This window comes from Castanea sativa, chromosome 2, assembly GCF_040712315.1.
Source record: "Castanea sativa cultivar Marrone di Chiusa Pesio chromosome 2, ASM4071231v1".
Lineage (NCBI taxonomy): Eukaryota > Viridiplantae > Streptophyta > Magnoliopsida > Fagales > Fagaceae > Castanea > Castanea sativa.
Window position 1 is genome coordinate 38,281,720 of NC_134014.1, and position 21,660 is coordinate 38,303,379.

Consider the following 21,660-nt stretch of genomic DNA (forward strand, 5'->3'; position numbering starts at 1 on the left):
TGATATGATTCCGGAATTACCTAGCATTGTGGGGAATGCTGGATGCCTGGCACTAAGTGCTGGAATCCTCCCAAAGTTGTGACAGACTTACAATTGGACTAACTAATATGTATTATAAAAGAGCTATTAAGTTATTTGGAAGTTATATGAAAAGTATGATGATAAGAAAAGTATGTTGAATTATGTTTAAGTTCTTTATCATGTTCTTTTATTATTATATGAAAGGAAAATGAAGTATTTTCATTTAAAAGTTCATAAGTTAATTTAAGAACAATATGAATAGTATGAAGGCTATTTTATCAAAGCTGGCATGTCCATAAAATATTTGATTTACATTCAATCTTATCAAAGACCCATGGAGCTTAAAAACCTTACTGGGCTTCGCAGCTCACCCTATTATATTTTAGTGCACAAGTTCTTCCTGGAAGCAGCAAGAGTATTAGAGGTGGCAAGATTCTGTGATTCTCTTTTGTTTAGATTGTATAGTCTTTTATTGTTGTATAGTAGTTTAGCTCTTTTGTTATATAAGAGGAATCAAGATGTACTTGATCCTTTGAGCACAAATGTATTTCTGAACTTTAGTTTGGTTTGAACCCCAGTTGTATGTCTTTGGGGTTGGGTTTGTAAATAAGAGTTTTTGCTAAATGTTTAGCTATGTAATATTTGCACGAATACTTGAAGTTTCAGCCAAGTGGCAATCTTGCAAAGTTCAAATGAAATGAATTTTCAAGGTTTTCACATTTTTGTATATTATGGCTTTTATGCAAGAAAATAAGTAGGTATATAGGAAACAATCCTTGATAAGCACCTTCAGTTTAGGTTGGTTCGTGTTAGTATTGAGGTAAACTTGATATTAACATGCCGGTCATGCTCTAAATTATGAAGTACAGGTTTGGGTCGTGACAACCGTCCGATCCGGAGCTACCCGAACCGAAATCGTCCAACCTGAGGAGAGAGGTGGTCGGTGGCGGGTCTTAGAGGTTCAAAATCGATGCTGACGGGTTGGATGGCGGATCTCCTTCTCCAAAAATCGAGCCACCCGATTCGACAGGCGAAAGGCCAGATCCACCTTCAATCTGGCAAAAACATATTGATTTTTGCTCAGATCTCCTCATTTTCGCTCATATCCAGCTACGATTTATTGAGTTTCACTCATATACGACACAAATCTGGTGAGGTTTTCTCAAATCCAACGAAAATATGGTAATTTTTTGCTAACATCCGGTGGGTTTTCCTCAAATCCGGCAAAGATATGGTGTTATTTTGCTCAGATCGAGTGGTTTTGCTCAAATCCGACGAAGATTTGGCTAAAAAAACTTGTAGTTGCCGCCGATTTGAACCTCTGGCATCATATTTTTAGCTTCGACCGACCCGACCGCCGACCAAGCGGGTCCGATCCGACTTGACCCTTGGGTTTTTGCAGTCGGTGGCGGGTCTTCTCGTTGGAAACTCGATGTCATCGGGTCGGTCGTGGGTTGGGCAAAAACCCAACCCGGACCGACCCGTGGACACCTCTATCTACAACACTGAAAACTGAACAACAATACTTGAAATCTCCAACCACATGGGGCCTAAGATTGCAAACATGTGCCCCCACTTATGAATTAGCACATGATCCTTTTGAAGGGTGGCCCAACACATAACCCAAGTTCAAGATGGTCCAAGCCAACAGAATTTGATCATTGGAAAAAAAATAAAAACATAAGAACGAATGAAAGAAAAAAAAGAAGTTAAATGTGACAGGGAAAGAAGAATTTCTTGAGGAAGTGTATTTGAAAAATAAATAAAAATAGAAAAAAGTGACTTTGTAGATCAAATTTGGGTGTGAAATTGTGAATTAGCAGATGCTGTTGAACATGCATTCATGACTAAAGTTAACTACTTAACGTTCATAAAAAAAAAAGAAAAAAGTTCACTACTTAACTTTGCATCTAATTCTTCCAACTTGATTGTCAAAAAAAAAAAAAAAAACTTCTTTGGTAAAATCCAAAGAAGCATATTGTATCTTTGATAGCTTGATGTACATGAAGGTGTAATAGCTTCTTTGCTTCTTCGGATCAATCAAAGACATCCCACACGCATCTTACACATAATACATACATGCATACAGTCAAACAAACCAACACGAGTCTCACGTGGAACACCAATTAAAGTGGCCCCCACATTTTATGGATTGTCTCACAATATCATCCAAATTCCATAAATTGATATGGAGAAAAGGATAGCTTTCCAAAGCAAGAAAAGCAGACAAATATACATAGGGAAACCAAAGTTATAAAAAAAAAAAAAAAAAAATCGAAACAAAAATGAGGCAACATGTGTACTTAGCGATTCCAAGCACAATAAGAGCCCTTCTTATACTCAACATGTTAATGGCAACACGCATATGCCTCTCCCGTTCGGTCCATCCACTCCTAAAGGCTAACTCACGTACACTTCCCCTTTTATTTTCCAAATCCAAATCCAAATCCAAATCCTATCCCTGTTCACTCTGGTCTTCTTCGTTCTCTCTCTGCCTCCAAACCTTGCACAAATCCACCGTCACCAACCCCACCTCTTTTCTTTCACACTCCTCTTTTTCTTGCTCTGCTACCCTCCCCTCTTCTTCTCTACCAATGGAAGAATCCATCGAAAACAACCCTCTTCTCCAAGACTTTGACTTCCCACCTTTCAATGTTGTCGAAGCCAAACACGTTCGCCCCGGGATCCGTGCCCTCTTAAAGAAGCTTGTATGGTCTCGTTGGACAATTTTGGTTTCTGGGTTTTTGTTTTTATTCATTTTTGTTGTGGTTTGGTTTTCTGGGTTTTGAGGGTTTTTTTTTTTGGTCATGGGGTACTGGGTTTTTTTAGGAGGATGATTTATTGGAATTGGAGCGCACAGTGGACCCATCATGGCCTAGATTGGTTGAGCCGTTGGAGAAGATCGTAGACCGGTTGACTGTGGTCTGGGGCATTGTTAATCATCTCAAGGCTGTCAAGGACTCTCCTGAGCTCCGTGCTGCCATTGAAGAAGTCCAGGTATGTATAACTTTCTCTATGTTCATGTGTGAAGCGCCATTTTATATATTTGTACTTTGGATTTTCTATTTTCTTAATAAACAAACTTCAATTTTGCCTTTATGATTGATTCTTGGGTGACTAAGCCGGAAATTTGTTACATTCCTCTATCTTGAGCATTACACGATATTTGTCTGTTGACTTTATTTGCTATGTTTTCCTTAGTTCTAGTGTGGCTAGGCCAGGAGCTTTAGCTCTCTTCTCAGATTAATTGTTGTTTAGACTTAGTTATATTTGTTTCAGGTCCATGAATTTGTCCTTTTTTTTTTTTTTTTTTTCACTCTGTTCATACTGATTAGTGCTTATGTTGTTTACTTGTGATTTTCAGCCAGAGAAGGTTAAATTTCAGCTGAGGTTGGGGCAAAGTAAACCCCTTTACAATGCGTTTAAAGCCATTCAAGAATCCCCTGATTGGAACACATTAAGTGATGCTCGTAAACGAATTGTGGAATGTAAGTATATGTCAAATGCTTTCATCATAATTATTCATGAGGTTTCTGCACTTAACCCTGTTTTTGTTTTTCATTCCTTTCGATTGTAAATTATTAGGTAGAGCACTTTCACTTGTACATTAAAAAAAGGCACCACTTTTAGGATTTTCTGGTTTTGTTTTATCTTTCTGTCAACGGTGAAATGTTTTGGTGAAATAGCATTTGTACTTTTCGTAAATTTATACCATATATATATATATTTAAACTAGATCTTACACATCTTGTCTTTGTAATGTTGATTACAATTTTTTAAACCTGTTTTTTTAATAATTCAATTGTACAACAAGTGGAGAGAGTGGATTCAAAATTTGGTTCTTATAAAGGAGACTAGTTAATGCCACTGAGCTGTAAGGCTCTTGGCAATTACAATTTTGTAAACTTTTGCCATCTACCTCTGTTATTTTAAATTGATTTCCGTGATTTCTTTTAAGATGCTTCAATTGGATAACCTAGTTTTCTATTGAAAGTTCATCATCTACAGCTGCCTATAGTTTGATGTTTTGTAAGAGTCCGTTTGGATAGAACTTATTGCTGAAAACTGAAAACTGAAAACACTGTACAAAAATAATTTTTTAATGTGTAAAAATTACTGTTCATCCCAAAAAGTACTGTTCATTGGCCTAAAATCACTGTTCATGGCCAATGAACAGTGACATATGCGCGTGGAAAAAAAAAAAAAAAAAACGTGGACGCAGCTGGAAAACGCTGCATCCAAACGTATTCTAAATGTTGGATTGGACTTGTGCATTCTGATGCTTTATATGCATGCAGCTCAGATAAAGGAGGCAATTCTTAATGGTGTTTCTCTTGAAGATGATAAAAGAGATCAATTTAACAAAATTGAACAGGTATGCTTGGCTAATCTCCCATTTTGAAATCAATTGTTGCATCAAGTAGTCAGTTCTTGTATTTATAATTTTAGATTCCAAATACTAGTGGCTTATCTTATCTCTTATATATATATATTGCACATGAAGTTAGTTGAGTATGTCTCACATCACAAAACAAATGTATGATGATTGTCTCCAAACTAAGAGAAAGGGGTCATATCTTCTAAAGAATCATTGATTGTTTCTTTGATTTTTGTCTTCCTTGAAGTTGCCTTTGTATTTTATTTGAAATAAATACATACATGTATTTAATCATGATGCTAGGATTTCGTACTTGAATAGTATAGACCACAATGATATGCTATTGATGGGGCGTCCTTTTATGGATGGGTTAGAGTTTGCTAGTATTGAAGAGGATGACCGGGTGTCCTTAGAGAAGGAGTTTACGAAGGAGGAAGTCTTCCAGGTACTAAAGGAGATGGAGGGGGATAAAGCTCCTGGTCCTAACGGCTTCACCATGGCCTTTTTTCAGAAATGTTGGAGTGTCGTGGAAAGGGATGTAATGGATTTTTTTGTAGATTTCCATTGACACTCTTCGTTTGAACGGTCTTTGAATGCTTCGTTCCTCACTTTAATTCCTAAGAAGTGTAGTGCCGTTAACATTAAAGACTTTCGCCCCATTAGTTTGGTGGGTAGTGTTTATAAGCTGTTGTCCAAGGTGTTTGCTAATAGGATGAGGAGGGTTTTGGATAATCTCATCTCTGAGACTCAAAATTCGTTTGTTGGCGGAAGGCAGATTCTGGATTCAGTGCTTGTTGCAAATGAATGCTTGGATAGTAGGTTGAAGAGCAGAGTTTCGGGTGTGGTTTGCAAGCTGGATATTGAGAAAGCTTATGATCATGTGAACTGGGAGGCCCTGCTTTATTTGTTGGGCCGGATGGGTTTTGGGGTGAAATGGAGGGGATGGATTAAGGCTTGCGTTTCGTCTGTCCGTTTCTCTGTTTTAGTTGAAGGTCTTTTTGGTAGCTCCCGTGGGTTGAGACAAGGGGATCCCCCATCTCCATTGTTGTTTCTATTGATAATGGAGGTTTTAAGTAGACTTTTGAAGAAGACAAAGGAGTGTAATCTTATTCGGGGATTTCAGGTGGGAGCTGTGAACTCTGCCGGGGTGAGTATTTCCCATCTGTTATTTGCGGATGACACCATCATATTTTGTGAGGCCTCTAGGGAGCAGCTTCTGTCAATAGGGTTGGTGCTGTCTTGTTTTCAGGCGTTTACGGGTTTGAAGGTCAATGTCGGGAAAAGCGAGATTGTCCCCGTTGGGGAGGTGAATAATCTAGATGCTTTGGCTAATGTGCTTCATTGTAGAGTAGGTAGTTTGCCTATGAAATATTTGGGGATGCCGTTGGGATCTTCTTTTAAGTCTCCCTTGATCTGGAATCCTATTTTGGAAAAGATGGAGAAGAGGCTCTCTGGGTGGAAGCGTCTCTATTTATCTAAGGGTGGTAGGCTCATGTTACTAAAGAGTACTCTCTCAAGTCTCCCGACATACTTTCTATCTCTCTTTACTATTCCTAAAGCAGTGGAGACTAGATTGGAAAGTATTCAGAGGAATTTCCTTTGGGGGTCTTCTGAGGGGGGTTTCAAATATCCTTTGGTGGCGTAGGATAAGGTGTGTTTACCCGTTGAGATGGGTGGATTGGGGTTAAGAAAGGTGGTGCCGTTTAATCAGGCTTTATTAGGGAAGTGGCTGTGGAGATATGGCCATGAAGATACCCACCTGTGGCGTCGTGTTATCTCTACAAAATATGGCGAGGATCAAGGGGGGTGGAGGACTAGGGATTGCAGGAGGTCCCATGGGTGTGGCCTTTGGAGAAGCATTAACGAAGGTTGGGAGAACTTTTCTAAGCATCTTTCTTTTGTAGTGGGGGAAGGCATTCGTATCCGTTTTTGGCATGACAGGTGGATTGGTGGCGTTACTTTAAAAGTTCTCTATCCTGAGCTTTATGTGTGTTCAACGGTCAAGGATGCCTGTATCTCTGAGGTTTTGTGGATTCCAGAAGGGGGGTACTGTAAGAGTGTGGAATTTAACGTTCTATAGAGCCTTTGAAGATTGGGAGTTGGCTGCTTCGTATTCTCTTCTCTGGCTTATCCAATCTCGTATTCCACAGGGTAGTAGGAGAGATACCCTTTACTGGCGGCTTAAAGGGGATGGTATGTTTGACACTCGGTCTTACTACCTCGTGATCTGGGGTGCTTCGAATTCTTGTCTTCCTTGGAAGGGGGTTTGGAAACCTAAGATCCCTAAGCGCGTGACGTTCTTTTTGTGGTCTGCTGCTCATGGTCGGATCCTCACCTTGGACAACCTTATGCTTAAGGGTCGGCCTTTGGTTAATAGGTGCTGTTTGTGTTGCAAGGATGGAGAGTCGGTTAACCATCTTCTTTTGCATTGTCCTGTTACCCATTCCCTATGGTCTTGTATGCTTCAGGCCTTTGGGATTCTTTGGGTTATGCCAGGATCGGCGGCGGATTTGATATCTTGCTGGCATCAGTGGCATGGAAAGGATAAGTCGGACATATGGAACTTGGTTCCAGGGTGCTTAATGTGGATTGTGTGGTAGGAATGAAATCGTCATTCCTTTGAGGACAAAGAGAAGACCTTGGTTGAGTTAAACCTTTTATGCCAGCGTAGTCTCTTAGAGTGGTCTCATTGTTGGGGGTTTACTAATTGCTCTTCTCTCTCTGAGTTTTTATCCTCCCTTAACTTAGTTTCCTAGTAGTTTTTTTCTTATTGTTCATCATTATGAACTTCTTGTATGACTTTCTTTCTATCATTTATATAAGCATTCGAATTACCTATCAAAAAAAAAATGAAAAAAAATGATATGCTATTGTCATGGCATTTGTTGGAAATATAGACGAATATTTTGTTTGAAATTGTAAAATGGTATCCTTATTTCTTCTGCCCTTCATTTTCTACACTCCTTACTGTCCCCCTTTCCTCTTGTTTAAATTGAGAAGGAGGGTGGGGGTGGATCTAACATTAAATTCTATTAGAAAACTATAATTTTTCTGCTTATCCTCCTCTAATTTGGTAGTGGACGTCAAATTATTAACTTGGACCAAATAAGATTGGTGATGATTATTCTGCTCATTTTGATTTGATTTTCCACTTGGCTTGGCCTTTACTTACTTTTCATTTTGATTTCATTTATAGGAGTTGGAAAGGTTATCTCAAAAATTTGATGAAAATGTTTTGGATGCCACAAAGAAGTTTGAGAAATTAATTACAGATAAGAAAGAAATTGAAGGATTGCCTGCTACGGCTCTTGGAATGGCTGCACAAGCTGCAGTGTCTAAGGTATTCCTTGTTGAAATCCTTTTCTTTTGGCTATTCAATCTCTATTTCCTTCTTCAAATTTGCTACAACTAGTTTTATCTTATTTAATGCATATATAATGTATCTCACCAGGGCCATGAAAATGCGACTGCTGAGAATGGGCCTTGGGTAATGACATTGGATGCTCCAAGTTTTATGGCTGTTATGCAACATGCTCGAAACCGATCTTTGCGTGAAGAAGTCTACCGTGCTTATGTAACGCGTGCCTCTAGTGGAGATCTGGACAATACATCAATAATTGACCAGACTTTGAAGCTTAGATTAGAAAAGGCTAACCTTCTCAATTATAAAAATTATGCTGAGGTATGTTCTGTTATATTTAACAGTACAAATTTTTTTATTAGAGCTGCCTAAATATATTTATTTTTCAGGTAAGCATGGCAACCAAAATGGCTACTGTTGAAAAAGCAGGAGAGCTTTTGGAAAAACTTCGTAGTGCTTCCTGGAATGCTGCAGTTCAAGGTAGTGCATTGTATTTAGTTTCTTCATAGTTGTGAATGAGTTTTAGCTCAAATGGCTCTTTCTCCCCTCATAAGAGCGATATGGAGGAAGAGGTTGTGGGTTCAAAACCTCTTGGGCACCTGTGTAATTAATTACCAATAATAAAAAATGTTTCTTCATACGATTTTTTATTTTATTTTTAAAATTGTTTCTTCATGTTATAAACAAGTTTCTATTTGTATGACCTTTTAAAACATTAAATTAACTTTGTTCTCGGTAGGTGTTATTGCTTGAAATTAAATAATTTTTATTGGGCATCTCATTGTTAGTTAATTTTTTTTGTAGTCTTTGAAATCTAGTATGGTGGTTTAGTTTTCTTATTTGTATATGTACTTCATATGCCATGTTGCAAATTGAAACTTTACTTTGTTAATTAGTGCTTGATGCACTTATTATACTGATATGAGTTTTGCTATGATATTTATTTTCAAAATAAGATGCTTTTGTTTACCCAAAATTTTTGTGTTTTTATTTATCTTAGCATATCTTTTGAAAACAATAACTGCCCAAATTTTCTTCTTTAAAGCCATTGTTTCTCAAAAATTATCAACAAATACTTTTTATGTTGGAAATACTTGAGGATTGGTCTCTTTGATTGATCCTTGTAGATATGGATGACATAAAAGTTTTCTCCAAGAATCAGGGTGCACAAGAAGCTGATGATTTGAACCATTGGGATATCAACTTTTGGAGTGAGAGGCTTCGAGAGTCAAAATTTGACATCAATGAGGTTGGCTTTGTGTGTGTGCGCGCGCGCACGTAGTTATGCACATGTGAATTTGCATTTCTAATCACTTGCTCTTTTGAAATTATAAGTCAATTTGGCTTCCATTATCCAAACTGTAAGTCAATAGTTGTCTTCTATTTCTTGGATTTTGCAAATATGCCTTTTGTTTCAGTTTGAATGGAGACTAGACTCTTTGTTTGTGTTATGTTTGTGATGTTGGATGACAAATCTAAGAGGGGGACTTGTGGTTGGGGAACAAAGAAGAACAAAATGAAGGATAGGATGTAGGAATCACCACCTAGAATTTGCTTGAAATCAACACCACACCATGAAAATAGAAAAATAGAACCTAGGATTCACCACCAAGCAGGAGATAAAAGATACGAACCTAGAATAGGGGTGGCAAAATCTGATACAACTCGCGAACATGACATGACACGAAGTTAGCAGGTTATAGATTGATGTCTAATGGGTTTGTGTCATATTCGGGTTGACACAATTGATCCGTTTAATAAACATGTTGTCACGACCCAAACCTGTACTTTAGAATTTAGAGCATGACTGGCATGTTAATATCAAGTTTACCTCAATACTAACACGAACCAACCTAAACTGAAGGTGCTTATCAAGAATTGTTTTTTGAATACCTGCTTATTTTCTTGCATAAAAGCCATAATATACAAAAATGATGAAAATCTTGAAAATTCATTTCATTTGAACTTTGCAAGATTACCACTTGGCTGAAACTTCAGGTATTCATGCAAATATTACATAGCTAAACATTTAGCAAAAACTTTTATTTACGAACCTAACCTCAAAGACATACAATTGGGGTTCAAAACAAACTAAGGTTCCAAAATACATCTGTGTTCAAAGGATCAAGTACATCTTGATTCCTCCTATACGGCAAAAGAGCTAAACTACTAGACAACAAAAAGACTATACAATCTAACAAACGAGAATCACAGAATCCTTGCCACCTCTAATACTCTCGCCGCTTCCAGGAAGAACCTGTGCACTGAAATATAATAGGGTGAGCTGCGAAGCCTAATAAGGTTTTAAGCTCCATGGACCTTTGATAAGAATGCATGTAAAACAAATATCTTATGAATATGCCAGTTTTGATAAAATAGCCTTGATACTATTCATATTGCTCTTGAACTAACTTATGAGCTCTTAGATGAAGATACTTCATATACTCATAAAAGGACATAATAAGGAACATAAACATAATTCAGTAACTTTATCTTTAGAAAAAAAGACTATAAAATGCTTCATCATAAACTTCTTTTCATGAGAGCTTTTAGCTTTTCATAATGCATTTAAATAAAATCATTATCTCATGATCAATAACATAATATAGCTGTTCATAACATATTGGTTAGTCCATATTTGATAAGTCTGTACTTGGTGCATGTGAACAACATAGAAGGCCTCATCACATTTGGGTGCCCTCGTGTGTATGAGATTGTCCTCTTTGGGAGGCCTGATGGCACATCGCCTCAAGGTTTTGTTCCTCCCCGCCGTCCGTACACATTGGGGAGAAGGCCTTGTTCAGATTAGAGTTACAGGCAGCCCCATTTCCTCCATTTTAAATGGCCAAACAGATAGCATTTTTCAGGGAAAGCCAGTAATTAACCCCTACTGGTTGAGTTCAGATCACCAGAGGACATAACCCAAAAATTTCATATTTATACATCATACTGAAATTTCTTATTTTGCATGATATTTCATAATAATAGCATATCCACTTCATTCTTAAATATTATGTTCGTGATATAGATAATAGCATCAATATGCTGAAATTATCATGTATATAAGATTGAACAATTCACGAACATATATTTTACTTAAATCATGCTTATATGCAATATCTCTAATTAAAAGGTTTTAATGCATAATAGTTTTTTAAACAATTTTTATACTTATCAAACGCACATATCACATATCCCTTACCTGAAAACAGAAGACGCGAGAGATTGTACAAGAGGAGCTCAAGTGTCCGTGTTCTCGTTCTCGTCACCTAAATGAAAGACCAAAAATTATTACTAACAACACTTCCTAAATATATAAACTTATACCTCAATCACAACCTAACTCTTAAACTCAAGAAAATCTTAATTCTCATCACATAAAGTTTCCAAAAAACAAGGTACAATCATCAAACACATTACATACCAAAACATAGAGAAACCAAGGCATAAAAATTCATCCATGATCTAGACATACCAAAAGAGAAGTATATTAAATTATAGCTCAAAATATTCAACCTAACTTCAAAATTAAATCCACAAAGTCAGAGTTATCCTACATTGTTTACTGCTCATTTCAGCAGCAAATGCCTCATTTGTAAAATACAAATGGGCTATCAAAACACATCCAATGTCATGAAATTTTACAGAGCTACTCTCATGTATGTCTAGTATATACTGTATAAATTTCAGAGCCAAAGCATAAAACCATGATTTATTAAAAATCGTACAAGGCAACGTGCTCAAATCTGTCCTAACAGAAATTCATGCAACTTAGAAATCAAACCATTATTTTTGTATTAATCCAAATGCTGTGAGACCACTTCCATAACAACCATATGTGTCTTAGGATTCATAAAAACTACTTCTAGCATCCTAATTCACTGCAAATGATTTAATACATAATTTTCTTGTTGTAAACCTCAAATCTGTCACAGTGACAGCTTCAGTGCATGTTCTTACAAAATCCTCAACTAAATGCAATTGGTCTTCATTTCATTTGGGTATTTTTATACCAATACTATAAACATTAAAATAAATTATTAAGCATCCAATAGACCATAACACCATCAATCTTTCAACTTACTAAAACAGAAACACAAGTTTAACTTCTAAAATTAGATTAGAGAATAAAGAAGGAAAACAATTATACCATCAACATATCCAAAATTAAATGAAGTTTTGATTACTTACCCACAAATTTTGAAGCTGAAACTTAGTGTTAACCTTTTAATTTCTTCTTTAGAGAGAGATATATTGTTTTGGTGAAAGAGGGAGAGAGATGTAGCCGTGTGAGAGCAAAGAGAGAAGAAAACAAAGAACAAAAAAAAAGCAATAGAGAAAGAAGAAAAAGGAGCTGGACTTTCTGGTCTGATGCAGCCAAGAAGATAAGAGAAGTAGACTTTTGTGGGGCACGTGTAATGCTAAGGAGAAAAAGATCAAGACCCACCTTTTCAACTTTTGGGATTTATACTTTTCACCCCTTATAAGCTTATATTTCAAGAAAGGCCCAATGACAATATAACTTTGCATATATATATCCTTATCTTTATAAAATTCATTTCTACAACATCAAAAGAGTATATATGGTTTATAATATCACAATATCAAAACTTTATGCACTTAAATTAATTAAGATAATAACAAACATATAAACTCATAAATTTAATTATGCAATTAAGTTGGGGTGTTACGCATGCCGTGTTCATGTCCAACCCACAAAACCGTTTTGACATGTCTGACCCGTTTAACTAAATGTCATTTTACCAATATACCTTTCAAAACCCTCGGTATGTAAACTTATTAATTGTTGTGGTATATTTTGTTTGACATATTGTGATTATTATTTGTGATATTGAGAAATTCTATAATTTTGAATGATTATTTGTGATGTTTGGAGTTTTATATTAAAAACCTATTTGTTTGGTTTTTCATAATTCAAATCAATTAGGTTAATACTAGCATTTGTATTTTTTTTTGGCTTTGATAAAATCTGATAAATAGGTCGATTCAATTGACCAATTTAATAAATAGGTTGTGTTAGGGGTGAGGAATTCTGACCTGTTTAATAATTAATAAACGTGTCAGGATACTATTGACCCTCATAGTCGAATACTCATGAGTCAACTTGACATGAACCTGACATGTAAACACGAATTGCCACCCCAACCTAGGAATCGCCACTTACACCTGCTTGGAATCACCATTAAGCTCTAGAGAAAAATTCCAAAATGATAAAAGTACACCTAACATACCCTTAAAACCTTTAAAATGATCAAAATACCTCTTAAAACCTTGAAAATGATAGAAATACTACTAATAATCTCCAAAATAATTTGCTACCTATCAAAAAAGAAATCCAAAATAATAAAAAGACCCTTAAAACCTCCAAAATACCCTCTTTCTTATGGCAGCGGCAGAAGCACTGACTATAAATGAGCATCTCGGGTGTGAAGGCACGGTATCGGCAGTGGTAGTGTGATTCTATCCGTTCTAGTCTAGGTCTACTGGTGGGTCTGCTTTTCTTTTTAAGAAAACAAAGAAGCGAGCTCTAAGACGTTCTTTGATCCTTGTTGTATAGGAATGGCCGTTTTCACAAAATAGGCAAGGCATAGGTAGTCCCAGCTGCACATTTGAATGTGGTGGGCAAGGTTGAGGGCATAGGAGATTTAGATGATTTACTGAACAACAAATCTAATTATTAAAAAGAAGATCTAATTATTAAAAAGAAGTATGGGGTACAAGGCTCCACCAAATCCTATAACTTTCAAAACTATTGAAATACTCTCAAAACCTCTAAAATGCCTGAAATACTCAAAATCCTATAAAATGACCGAAGTACCTTGGAAACCTCTAAATTGACATAAATACTCCTAAAACTTCCCAAATGATCAAAATATCCTAAAAACCTCTAGAATGACTGCAATACTCTCAAATCTACAAAATGAACAAAATAAACTTAATACCTCCAAAATAGTCAAAATGCCTTCAAAACCTCTAGTTTGACTGAAATAATCCCCTTCCCAAAACCTCCATTATGACAAATCTACCTACTTAAAGCCATCAACATGACGAGAATACCGAAGTTATCAGTGGTGGGTGGTTGCTCTGATACCATGTTATTTTTTGGGAAGTTTGTAGGGTTAAAATTAAATTAGCCTAACACTATACATATTATTTATATACTTTAAAAAAATACATATTATTTATATAATGTTAACTGATTTAAATGTAACTTGATCCGGCAATATGTGTTGTACTTAAATGAGTTATACTTTAAATGTTGCCAAATTCTTACTTTCTTTTTACTTTACTTGGAGAAACTTTAGTGTTTCCTGTTTTTCTTTTCTACAGGAAGAGCTACGACCATTTTTCTCCTTGCCAAAGGTTATGGATGGCCTTTTTGACCTTGCAAAGACATTGTTTGGAATTGATATTGAGCAAGCTGATGGTTTAGCTCCGGTATTATATTTTAGTTACATCATACTTGGGAAAAAAGGTTGTTATACTATTTTTTGCTTTGTATTAATATATGGTTGTTATTTTCAGGTTTGGAACAATGATGTTAGATTCTACCGTGTCAAAGATTCTTCAGGTAATCCTATTGCATACTTCTATTTTGATCCATATACTCGGTCATCTGAGAAAAGAGGAGGTGCATGGATGGATGAGGTTGTTGGTCGAAGTTGTGTGTTGTCACGTGATGGTTCCTCTGCAAGGTTGCCAGTTGCTCACATGGTGTGCAATCAAACACCACCAGTGGGGAGCAAGCCAAGCCTAATGACATTCCGTGAGGTAAGTAAAGTCAATCACTTTGGATTTAGATTATTTTCTATAAATGCTAGTTCCTAAGATAAAACTATTAGAAAAATAATGGACGATTACTAGCGGTTCTGAGTTTTAAATATTATTTGTTGTCAGATTTATTAATGATTTTTTGGCAGGTTGAGACTGTCTTCCATGAATTTGGTCATGCACTTCAGCATATGCTGACCAAGCAAGACGAGGGACTAGTTTCAGGTATTCGGGGAATAGAGTGGGATGCTGTTGAATTGCCTTCTCAGTTCATGGAAAACTGGTGTTACCACAGGTAATTTTGTCTTCGTAGATACTTAGCTTTGGGGCATTATTGCATGAACTTTTCATTTGTGCACTCTGAATAGGAACTCTGACCCATAACAAGACAACTCCTTTCCTATATTATACTTAATTAAGCAATCAGGTTGAATACTAGCTTTTACGGGTGCTTGACATGCAAACTGCAAGTACTTGGTAAATGAAAATGACCTCACCTTTTTAACCATTACATATAATATTAATTTATCTAGATGTTAATGTTTAATGACCGAAATGTAGACACTTTTTTTTTTCTTTTTCTTTTTTCCTTATTAATATAGTACTATTATGTGACAATATACAGGTTATTAGCATCTCATTGCTTTATTCTTATGTCGTCATCTAATTCTTTCTAATGACTTTTTTAGGGATACTTTGATGAGCATTGCAAAGCATTATGAGACCGGGGAGAGTCTCCCTGAAGAAGTATATTTGAAGCTCCTTGCAGCTAGGACTTTTCGGGCAGGCTCTCTAAGTCTTCGCCAGGTTTGTGTGTTTGGTTTGTGTTATTTTTTCTTCCCTGTTATCTTTTGCCATTTATTTGTCATGTATCCTTTGGTAATCTGATGTGATTTTAGTATTTGGTCTTCATTTCAACTCATGTTCCGTATTAAATGGCTTGTGATGTTCCAGTTCCTATTTTGCATGCCTATAACAATCTGGACTTTAGGTAGCATTGTGTTGTCTTAACTGAGTGTGATTGGCATTTAAGTCTTAAAGAGGTGCTGTGAATAAATTAGGAAGATCCACTGAGATAGAAGCTGGTTAAAGCCATTAGAAATCTTTAGAATGTGCTCTTACATATAGAGATGAGAGCATTACCGCATAATTTTTGAGCTTGGCTTTTGTATACAGAAGTGCGTTGTCTATCAGCTTGACTATAGGGAAAAAAGGTTTTCCCTTTTCACTGCAATTAATCTATCTTTTTATATTTTATATTGGGTATTAATTGAATATAAAAGCTCACCATGGGGTGGATGTTAACATTGATTCCATGCTAGTGTTTTTATAAGGGAAGCCAATTATTTTTATGTTTTGATGGGTCCGGTGGTGTTTCAAGATGCTCTATTGTTGTGAAAACCTCCTCTTCTGTCTTGGTTGGAAGATATAAATGGATGTAATGAGTTTTGAATCCATTCTTATGGGGCATGTACGATTTGAGCCAGCGGATATTGGCAATCACCTCCTTTGTTGCCCCTCTGAATATTTTTTAACTAAGAGACTGAACGGAAAGAAGACCTGCCTAGGATAGCTTCCTGGTCTTTTGCTTTTGCATTGAAAATGACGGGCTTTATGAAAATGATCTACTAAGTCCGTATTGAATTAAGTGGGAGTTCAATGAACAATCCTTCGTGGGAGTTGGATTTTTTTTTTTTAGTATTCTTAATCTTACATGCAATTTAAAGACTTAGGATAAGGTGGGTGTGTGTATTATTTATTTATTTATTTATTTTTATTTTATACAAGTAAGAGAATTATTATTAGAATGAAGGATTGCTCAAAGGTGTGAGCATCCTTAAAAAATTACAACCGGGCACTCATTAGGTCCAAAAAGGTGGGGGTGTGCTTGTGTTGGGTTTTGGGTATTTTTCATCCCAGCCTGGCGTCCTCAGGTTGAGAAATCTCCAACCCAACTTATGTTGGCTCTAAAATCCAACCCAATTCAACCATTAGGGATCAGTTTGGGGAAATATTGTTAGGCCTCTTAAAATTATTAATAAATTGGGTTTTCATCTAACTATTTAAACCTATAATTCAATACATGATTATAATTACACAATTGGGTCTAATATACCAAATTCATTCAAACTAAGTCCCAAAATCTAAAATAAATCAAATGAACAAATTCAAGATACATATAGATATTTTAAAACTATCCATAACTAAATTGGGTCAAGTTACTCAGGTTGAAAATTTTGTCAACTTGAACCCAACCTAACCCAAGCTTAAAAGAAAATCCTAGAACCCAACCCATCAACCATAAAAACCAACCCAAGGCATCAGTTTATGCTGGGTTAGGTTGGTTTCATCTAGTTGGTGTGTTAAATGCATACCCTTATGACAAGGTTTTGGTGCTGGAATGGGCATTTGAAAGTGGTGATCTCATGTTGATGGGGAACATAATTGGAAGGCCCCTTTAAAGACTTATAAGAGGCAGGGGAAGGTAGGTTTGAGTACTCAAGCATTAATTTGGGATGTTTCGCATGATAAAAAGCTCTCTTGGGACCTTTCTTAGAAATTCACTGTTTTGACACCAAACAACCATAAACTCCATTTAAATCCTTTTTTTTTATTTTAAACTTAACCTTATTTGAACCCAAAGGTCATATTGATGTAGGAAAAATTAGGAAATTGTCTACATTTAGTTGTGGTGGGTTTAGGGTAGGAATGAAGAAGAATTAGAAAGGAGTTAGGGCTGTTTAGGGGCTGTCTGAACAGAATCCGTGAACAGTAACGTGAACGGTAACCCTAGAAAGAAAGAAAAGAAAATGGGTTTAGGGTAGGAATGAAGAAGAATTAGAAAGAAGTTATGGCTGTTTAGGGGCTGTGTGAACAGTTTGGTGAACAGTAACCCTATAAAGAAAGAAGAGAAAATAAAGAAAAGAGAGAGGAGAAAGAAACAACAAAGCCTATTACTCAAAACACTCAATTTTATTAATCAACTCATTCTACTTCTTTGAATACATTGAGAACAATATATATATATAGAGACTCTTACTTGTACTAGTAGTAATATGATTCCTACTAGTATTAGGACTACTAATAAAACCTAATAAATACTAACTTGGACCCAAAGTAAATAAAACTAAGATACTTAAAACCTAGAAGATTCTAGACTCAACAAAATTGCCAAAATACCCTTAATTTGCAGGAATTGCGAAAATTACAGATTTCCCCCTCAGGGTCCGTTTGGATAGAACTTATTGCTGAAAACTGAAAACACTGTAGTAAAATAATTTTTAAATATGTGAATAGTGTCATGGAACTCATTTTTAAATTTGTTTTTTCTGATGAACAGTGCACAAACATTACATGAACAGTGCATTGTCTCCTAAAAGCTGTTGCGCGTGAATCAAAAAAGAAGAAGAAGAAGTAAACGCAAACGTGAAACGCAGCTTTGACGTGGATCCAAACGGGCAATCAATATAAAGCTAACCATAACTAATAAAATAAAAACCCAAATTAAAAACTGCATTAACCCTAAAAGACTCGTACTTAGACCATTAAAAGGGCTCTACTTTCACTTCAATAGGACTTCACATGAGAACCCAATAAAATGATTCTTGAATAGGCGAATTTGCAAAGTAATAGCATATTAATCTTCCATGACTATCACTTATCCTATTCAAGTACCCCACGTTCTCATCAAGAATCCTAATTTTAGTTTTGAATTTCTACGAATCCTACATTACATCATCAAGAAATTTTCTCTTTGATATTAATACATCCATTGGCAAGGAGGTCAATGATGTTGTAGCTAACGAGGAAGATTGATATTTTTATCTTGGAGAAAGACTCCAAACATGTCTGATGTGGGAAGTCAGAAAGCACATTTATGATAATCTTTATGAGTTATTTTAAAGATGTTCTTATTTATGTGGATCTTTTGTATGGGTGGAAATATTTAAAGTTGGACACGAATCCCTTATTTATTTATTTATTTTGCGATATATTTGTTTCTCATAATTTAAACTTTGAACAAGAATTAGATTGCTGTTTCTTTTGATATGTTTTGATTTTAATGTTACTTTTTTCTCATGGAAGTTGTAATTATAGAATTGCATTCCTCATTATGTGATTTTGTTTTGATGAGTGAAGGTTGTGATTCTGTGGGAAGTAATAAATTAAAATTTCTATAATGTTCATTACATGACTGACTTCTATTTTCTTTGCATTTATTATAATTTTGCAGATCAGATTTGCCAGTGTTGATTTGGAGCTTCATACAAAGTATGTTCCTGGTGGGTCAGAATCCATCTATGATGTTGATCGAAGGGTTTCTGAAAAGACGCAAGTGATCCCGCCACTACCAGAAGACCGGTTTCTTTGTAGTTTCAGCCATATATTTGCAGGTTTGCTCTCCCTCTCAAATTTACTGTCTCAACATCATTTTTACTTCTTTAACTGAAACCTAATCTTGTGATATTTTCTTTTATATAAACTCTTTGTGAATATTAGGTGGATATGCGGCTGGATACTACAGTTACAAGGTATTATCTATTCCTGTAATATTCATAATTATCTTTTTAATTCATATGGTGTTATTCTTTCGTGAACACTGGGCCTGCTTTGTACAGTTGCGTGTTGACTCCTTTGTATATTCCTCCCTTTGAGTTTATTCTGATACCATATTTTTGCATTTGGCAGTGGGCTGAGGTGTTGTCAGCAGATGCATTCTCTGCATTTGAGGATGCTGGACTGGATGACAACAAAGTAAGTCCAAAAGAGCTGTATGAAAAGATAGGCCTCTATAGTGTTGCAACTTACCTTGATTTTTTATCCATTTTAATTTCATTTTCATACAGAATATAATTTCTAAATTAGAGCATATCATTTTCATGTTGCACCAGGTTGATCTCTTTATTTATAGTTTCTTGTTTGAATGATGGTGCATTGGGGCACCTCGTTGAAGACTCACAGTGTCCATTGCATTTTCGGGTTCCCAAATTTTGTCAATTATTGTGGTTCATCTCCAAATTTAGTCAAGTTATGAAATAAAGAAATATGAAAATTTGATAGTTAGCTATTATTTATAGATTGTAGACTATGTTGATAGGGAGGCCATAACCATGGCATTTGGGCATCCACGTAGAACTTCAGACAAACATCCCAAATTGAAGTGTCGTTTTAGGGTCATTAGCCTTAAGTTTGCATACAAATGTGCATATTGACTTTTTAGCCCTAGCATCACATATAATTCTTGAGACGAAACACTTTTATAGGATTGCTTTCAATAATTAGCAGTCAGAGCTCTGGCATTTTATAATGGGAGCGATTTCTATGTTTTGCAATAGGCTGTGAAAGAAACAGGGCATAGGTTTCGAGAAACAATCCTTGCTCTTGGAGGTGGCAAAGCACCAGAAGAGGTTAGAAAAAAACTTCTTTTCATTGGTTTTCTAATTGAATAAGCATTGGATGGATTTATCTTATTTCATTGCATTGTAGTTTATTGACTGATCTTGTCGAGTCTACTCTTCGAGATTTCTCTTCTTTGATTTTCATAATAATTTATGTTGTTGCATCCAGGTATTTGTGGAATTCCGTGGTAGAGAACCTTCACCAGAGGCACTGCTCAGGCACAATGGGCTAGTAGCCATCCCAGCTACAGCCTCTGCATAAGTCGTAACATTAATTGTCACAAAGAACATGCATACTTGTTTATTTGGTTTTTGATATTATTGTACATCTTGGCTGAAATTAATCAATTTAACTGCTCTGCACCAAAATGAAAGATCCTAGAATAAATTTTAAGTTATGGTTTCTCAAATGGGTGAAATTAATGGTACAAGTACATTTGAATGGGACCTTTTCCTCTGGCTCTTACCATCATAACATTTACTGAGGTGTTATTTTCTTGTTTGGATAGTCGACTTTTTGGTTAGATGGAAATAAATTTGTTTTTCAATCAGAATTGCCAAACTAAAAAAATCCATGAGGAGTGCATTAGGAAGGTTATTGAATTCCACTTTCTTTCCTCCTCACGTACCTCTCCATGAGCTCATGCTCATGTTTTTCAAATATGGTTCAAACCGCATGTAGCAAATGGATCATCCTTTTAGAATTTGTGACTAGAGCTAGAGGCCTCGTTTGAAATGTAGAGGGTGCTTGGGTCCAGGGTTTTTTTAGAGCGGTATAGTGACCAGTGTAGATGCAGAATATTGATTGATTGATCATAGCTTGCGGGGGAAATAGATGCTAAGAAAGTTGTGAACCCTGTTTCTAGCAACTATACCCCTAGTTGACTGGTACAACATATTGTGGTGGAATGCAGCACTATTCTCCAACTTTCCTCAAGCTATAGGGAAACTAACAGAGCAACGGATGCTCTTGCTAAACGGGATTGTAACAAGCAGGACATTTTGTAATCCATCATAAGCCCACCAATGGATTTATCTTTTATTGGGAAATTTAGTACCCGCTTGGTTTAGGAATTATGAAGTTTTATATGAAAAAATTTTTTGGCCTAAAAAAAAGAGAATGGAACAATAAAATAGGGATATTGTCAACAGTCAACAACCCCCCCCCCCCCCCCCCCCCCCAAACGGGCGCCCCTAAAAAAGGGATGGATGTATGTTAGATTGCTTAAGTTTTGATTTTTGAGTGTCTTTAAGGGAGCTCTAGTATGCTATTGCAATTTTCATTGTAAAAAAAAGTATGCTATTGCAACTACTCAGGGTATGCTTTTTATCCATTGTAACGGTGATTACATAAGATTATACAAGAAAGCACTAACAATGCTCCTATTCATCTATTAGGTGACTACAAGTAATAGAACCCTTGAATTTGTAATTTATAATAGGGGTCCAAAAACCGGCTGACCTAATGCTGGTTCAGGTCGATGGCGGGTCTTTGCCCCCCATCACCTAAGATCGATGGCTCGGTTGGTGGGTTTGAGCATGAAAATCTAATCTTCAATCAACCTGACCTTTTACACATTGAAAAATCGTTGTTCTCTGTCAAGACATGTGGTTTGCTAGTTTTTTTTGTCCAATTTGTCAAGATCTAGTGAGATCTCTTTGAGATTTGGCCTGATCTCTTCAAGATTCGTCGAGATCTAGTTGAGATC

General features: G+C 36.0%; 1 protein-coding gene and 1 long non-coding RNA gene across 2 annotated transcripts; one reads left to right on the plus strand and one right to left on the minus strand.

Annotated features, from left to right (window-relative positions):
- The first annotated feature begins 2,291 nt into the window (after positions 1 to 2,291).
- LOC142625828 (putative cytosolic oligopeptidase A) lies at positions 2,292 to 20,408 on the plus strand. Its single transcript, XM_075799553.1, has 17 exons — positions 2,292 to 2,729; positions 2,851 to 3,018; positions 3,386 to 3,509; positions 4,320 to 4,396; positions 7,596 to 7,739; positions 7,851 to 8,081; positions 8,150 to 8,240; positions 8,888 to 9,009; positions 14,112 to 14,219; positions 14,307 to 14,552; positions 14,702 to 14,847; positions 15,242 to 15,359; positions 18,787 to 18,946; positions 19,053 to 19,084; positions 19,242 to 19,307; positions 19,889 to 19,960; positions 20,121 to 20,408. Exons 1-17 carry the CDS (start codon positions 2,307 to 2,309, stop codon positions 20,211 to 20,213), a joined length of 2,421 nt encoding a protein of 806 aa, XP_075655668.1. The 5' UTR covers positions 2,292 to 2,306; the 3' UTR covers positions 20,214 to 20,408.
- Positions 9,217 to 12,039, minus strand: LOC142625831 (uncharacterized). The gene is made up of 3 exons (XR_012842410.1): positions 11,952 to 12,039; positions 10,963 to 11,029; positions 9,217 to 10,024 (listed from the first exon to the last, which is right to left on the minus strand). It is a non-coding gene; the product is annotated as an uncharacterized LOC142625831 (long non-coding RNA).
- Positions 20,409 to 21,660: the final 1,252 nt, after the last annotated feature.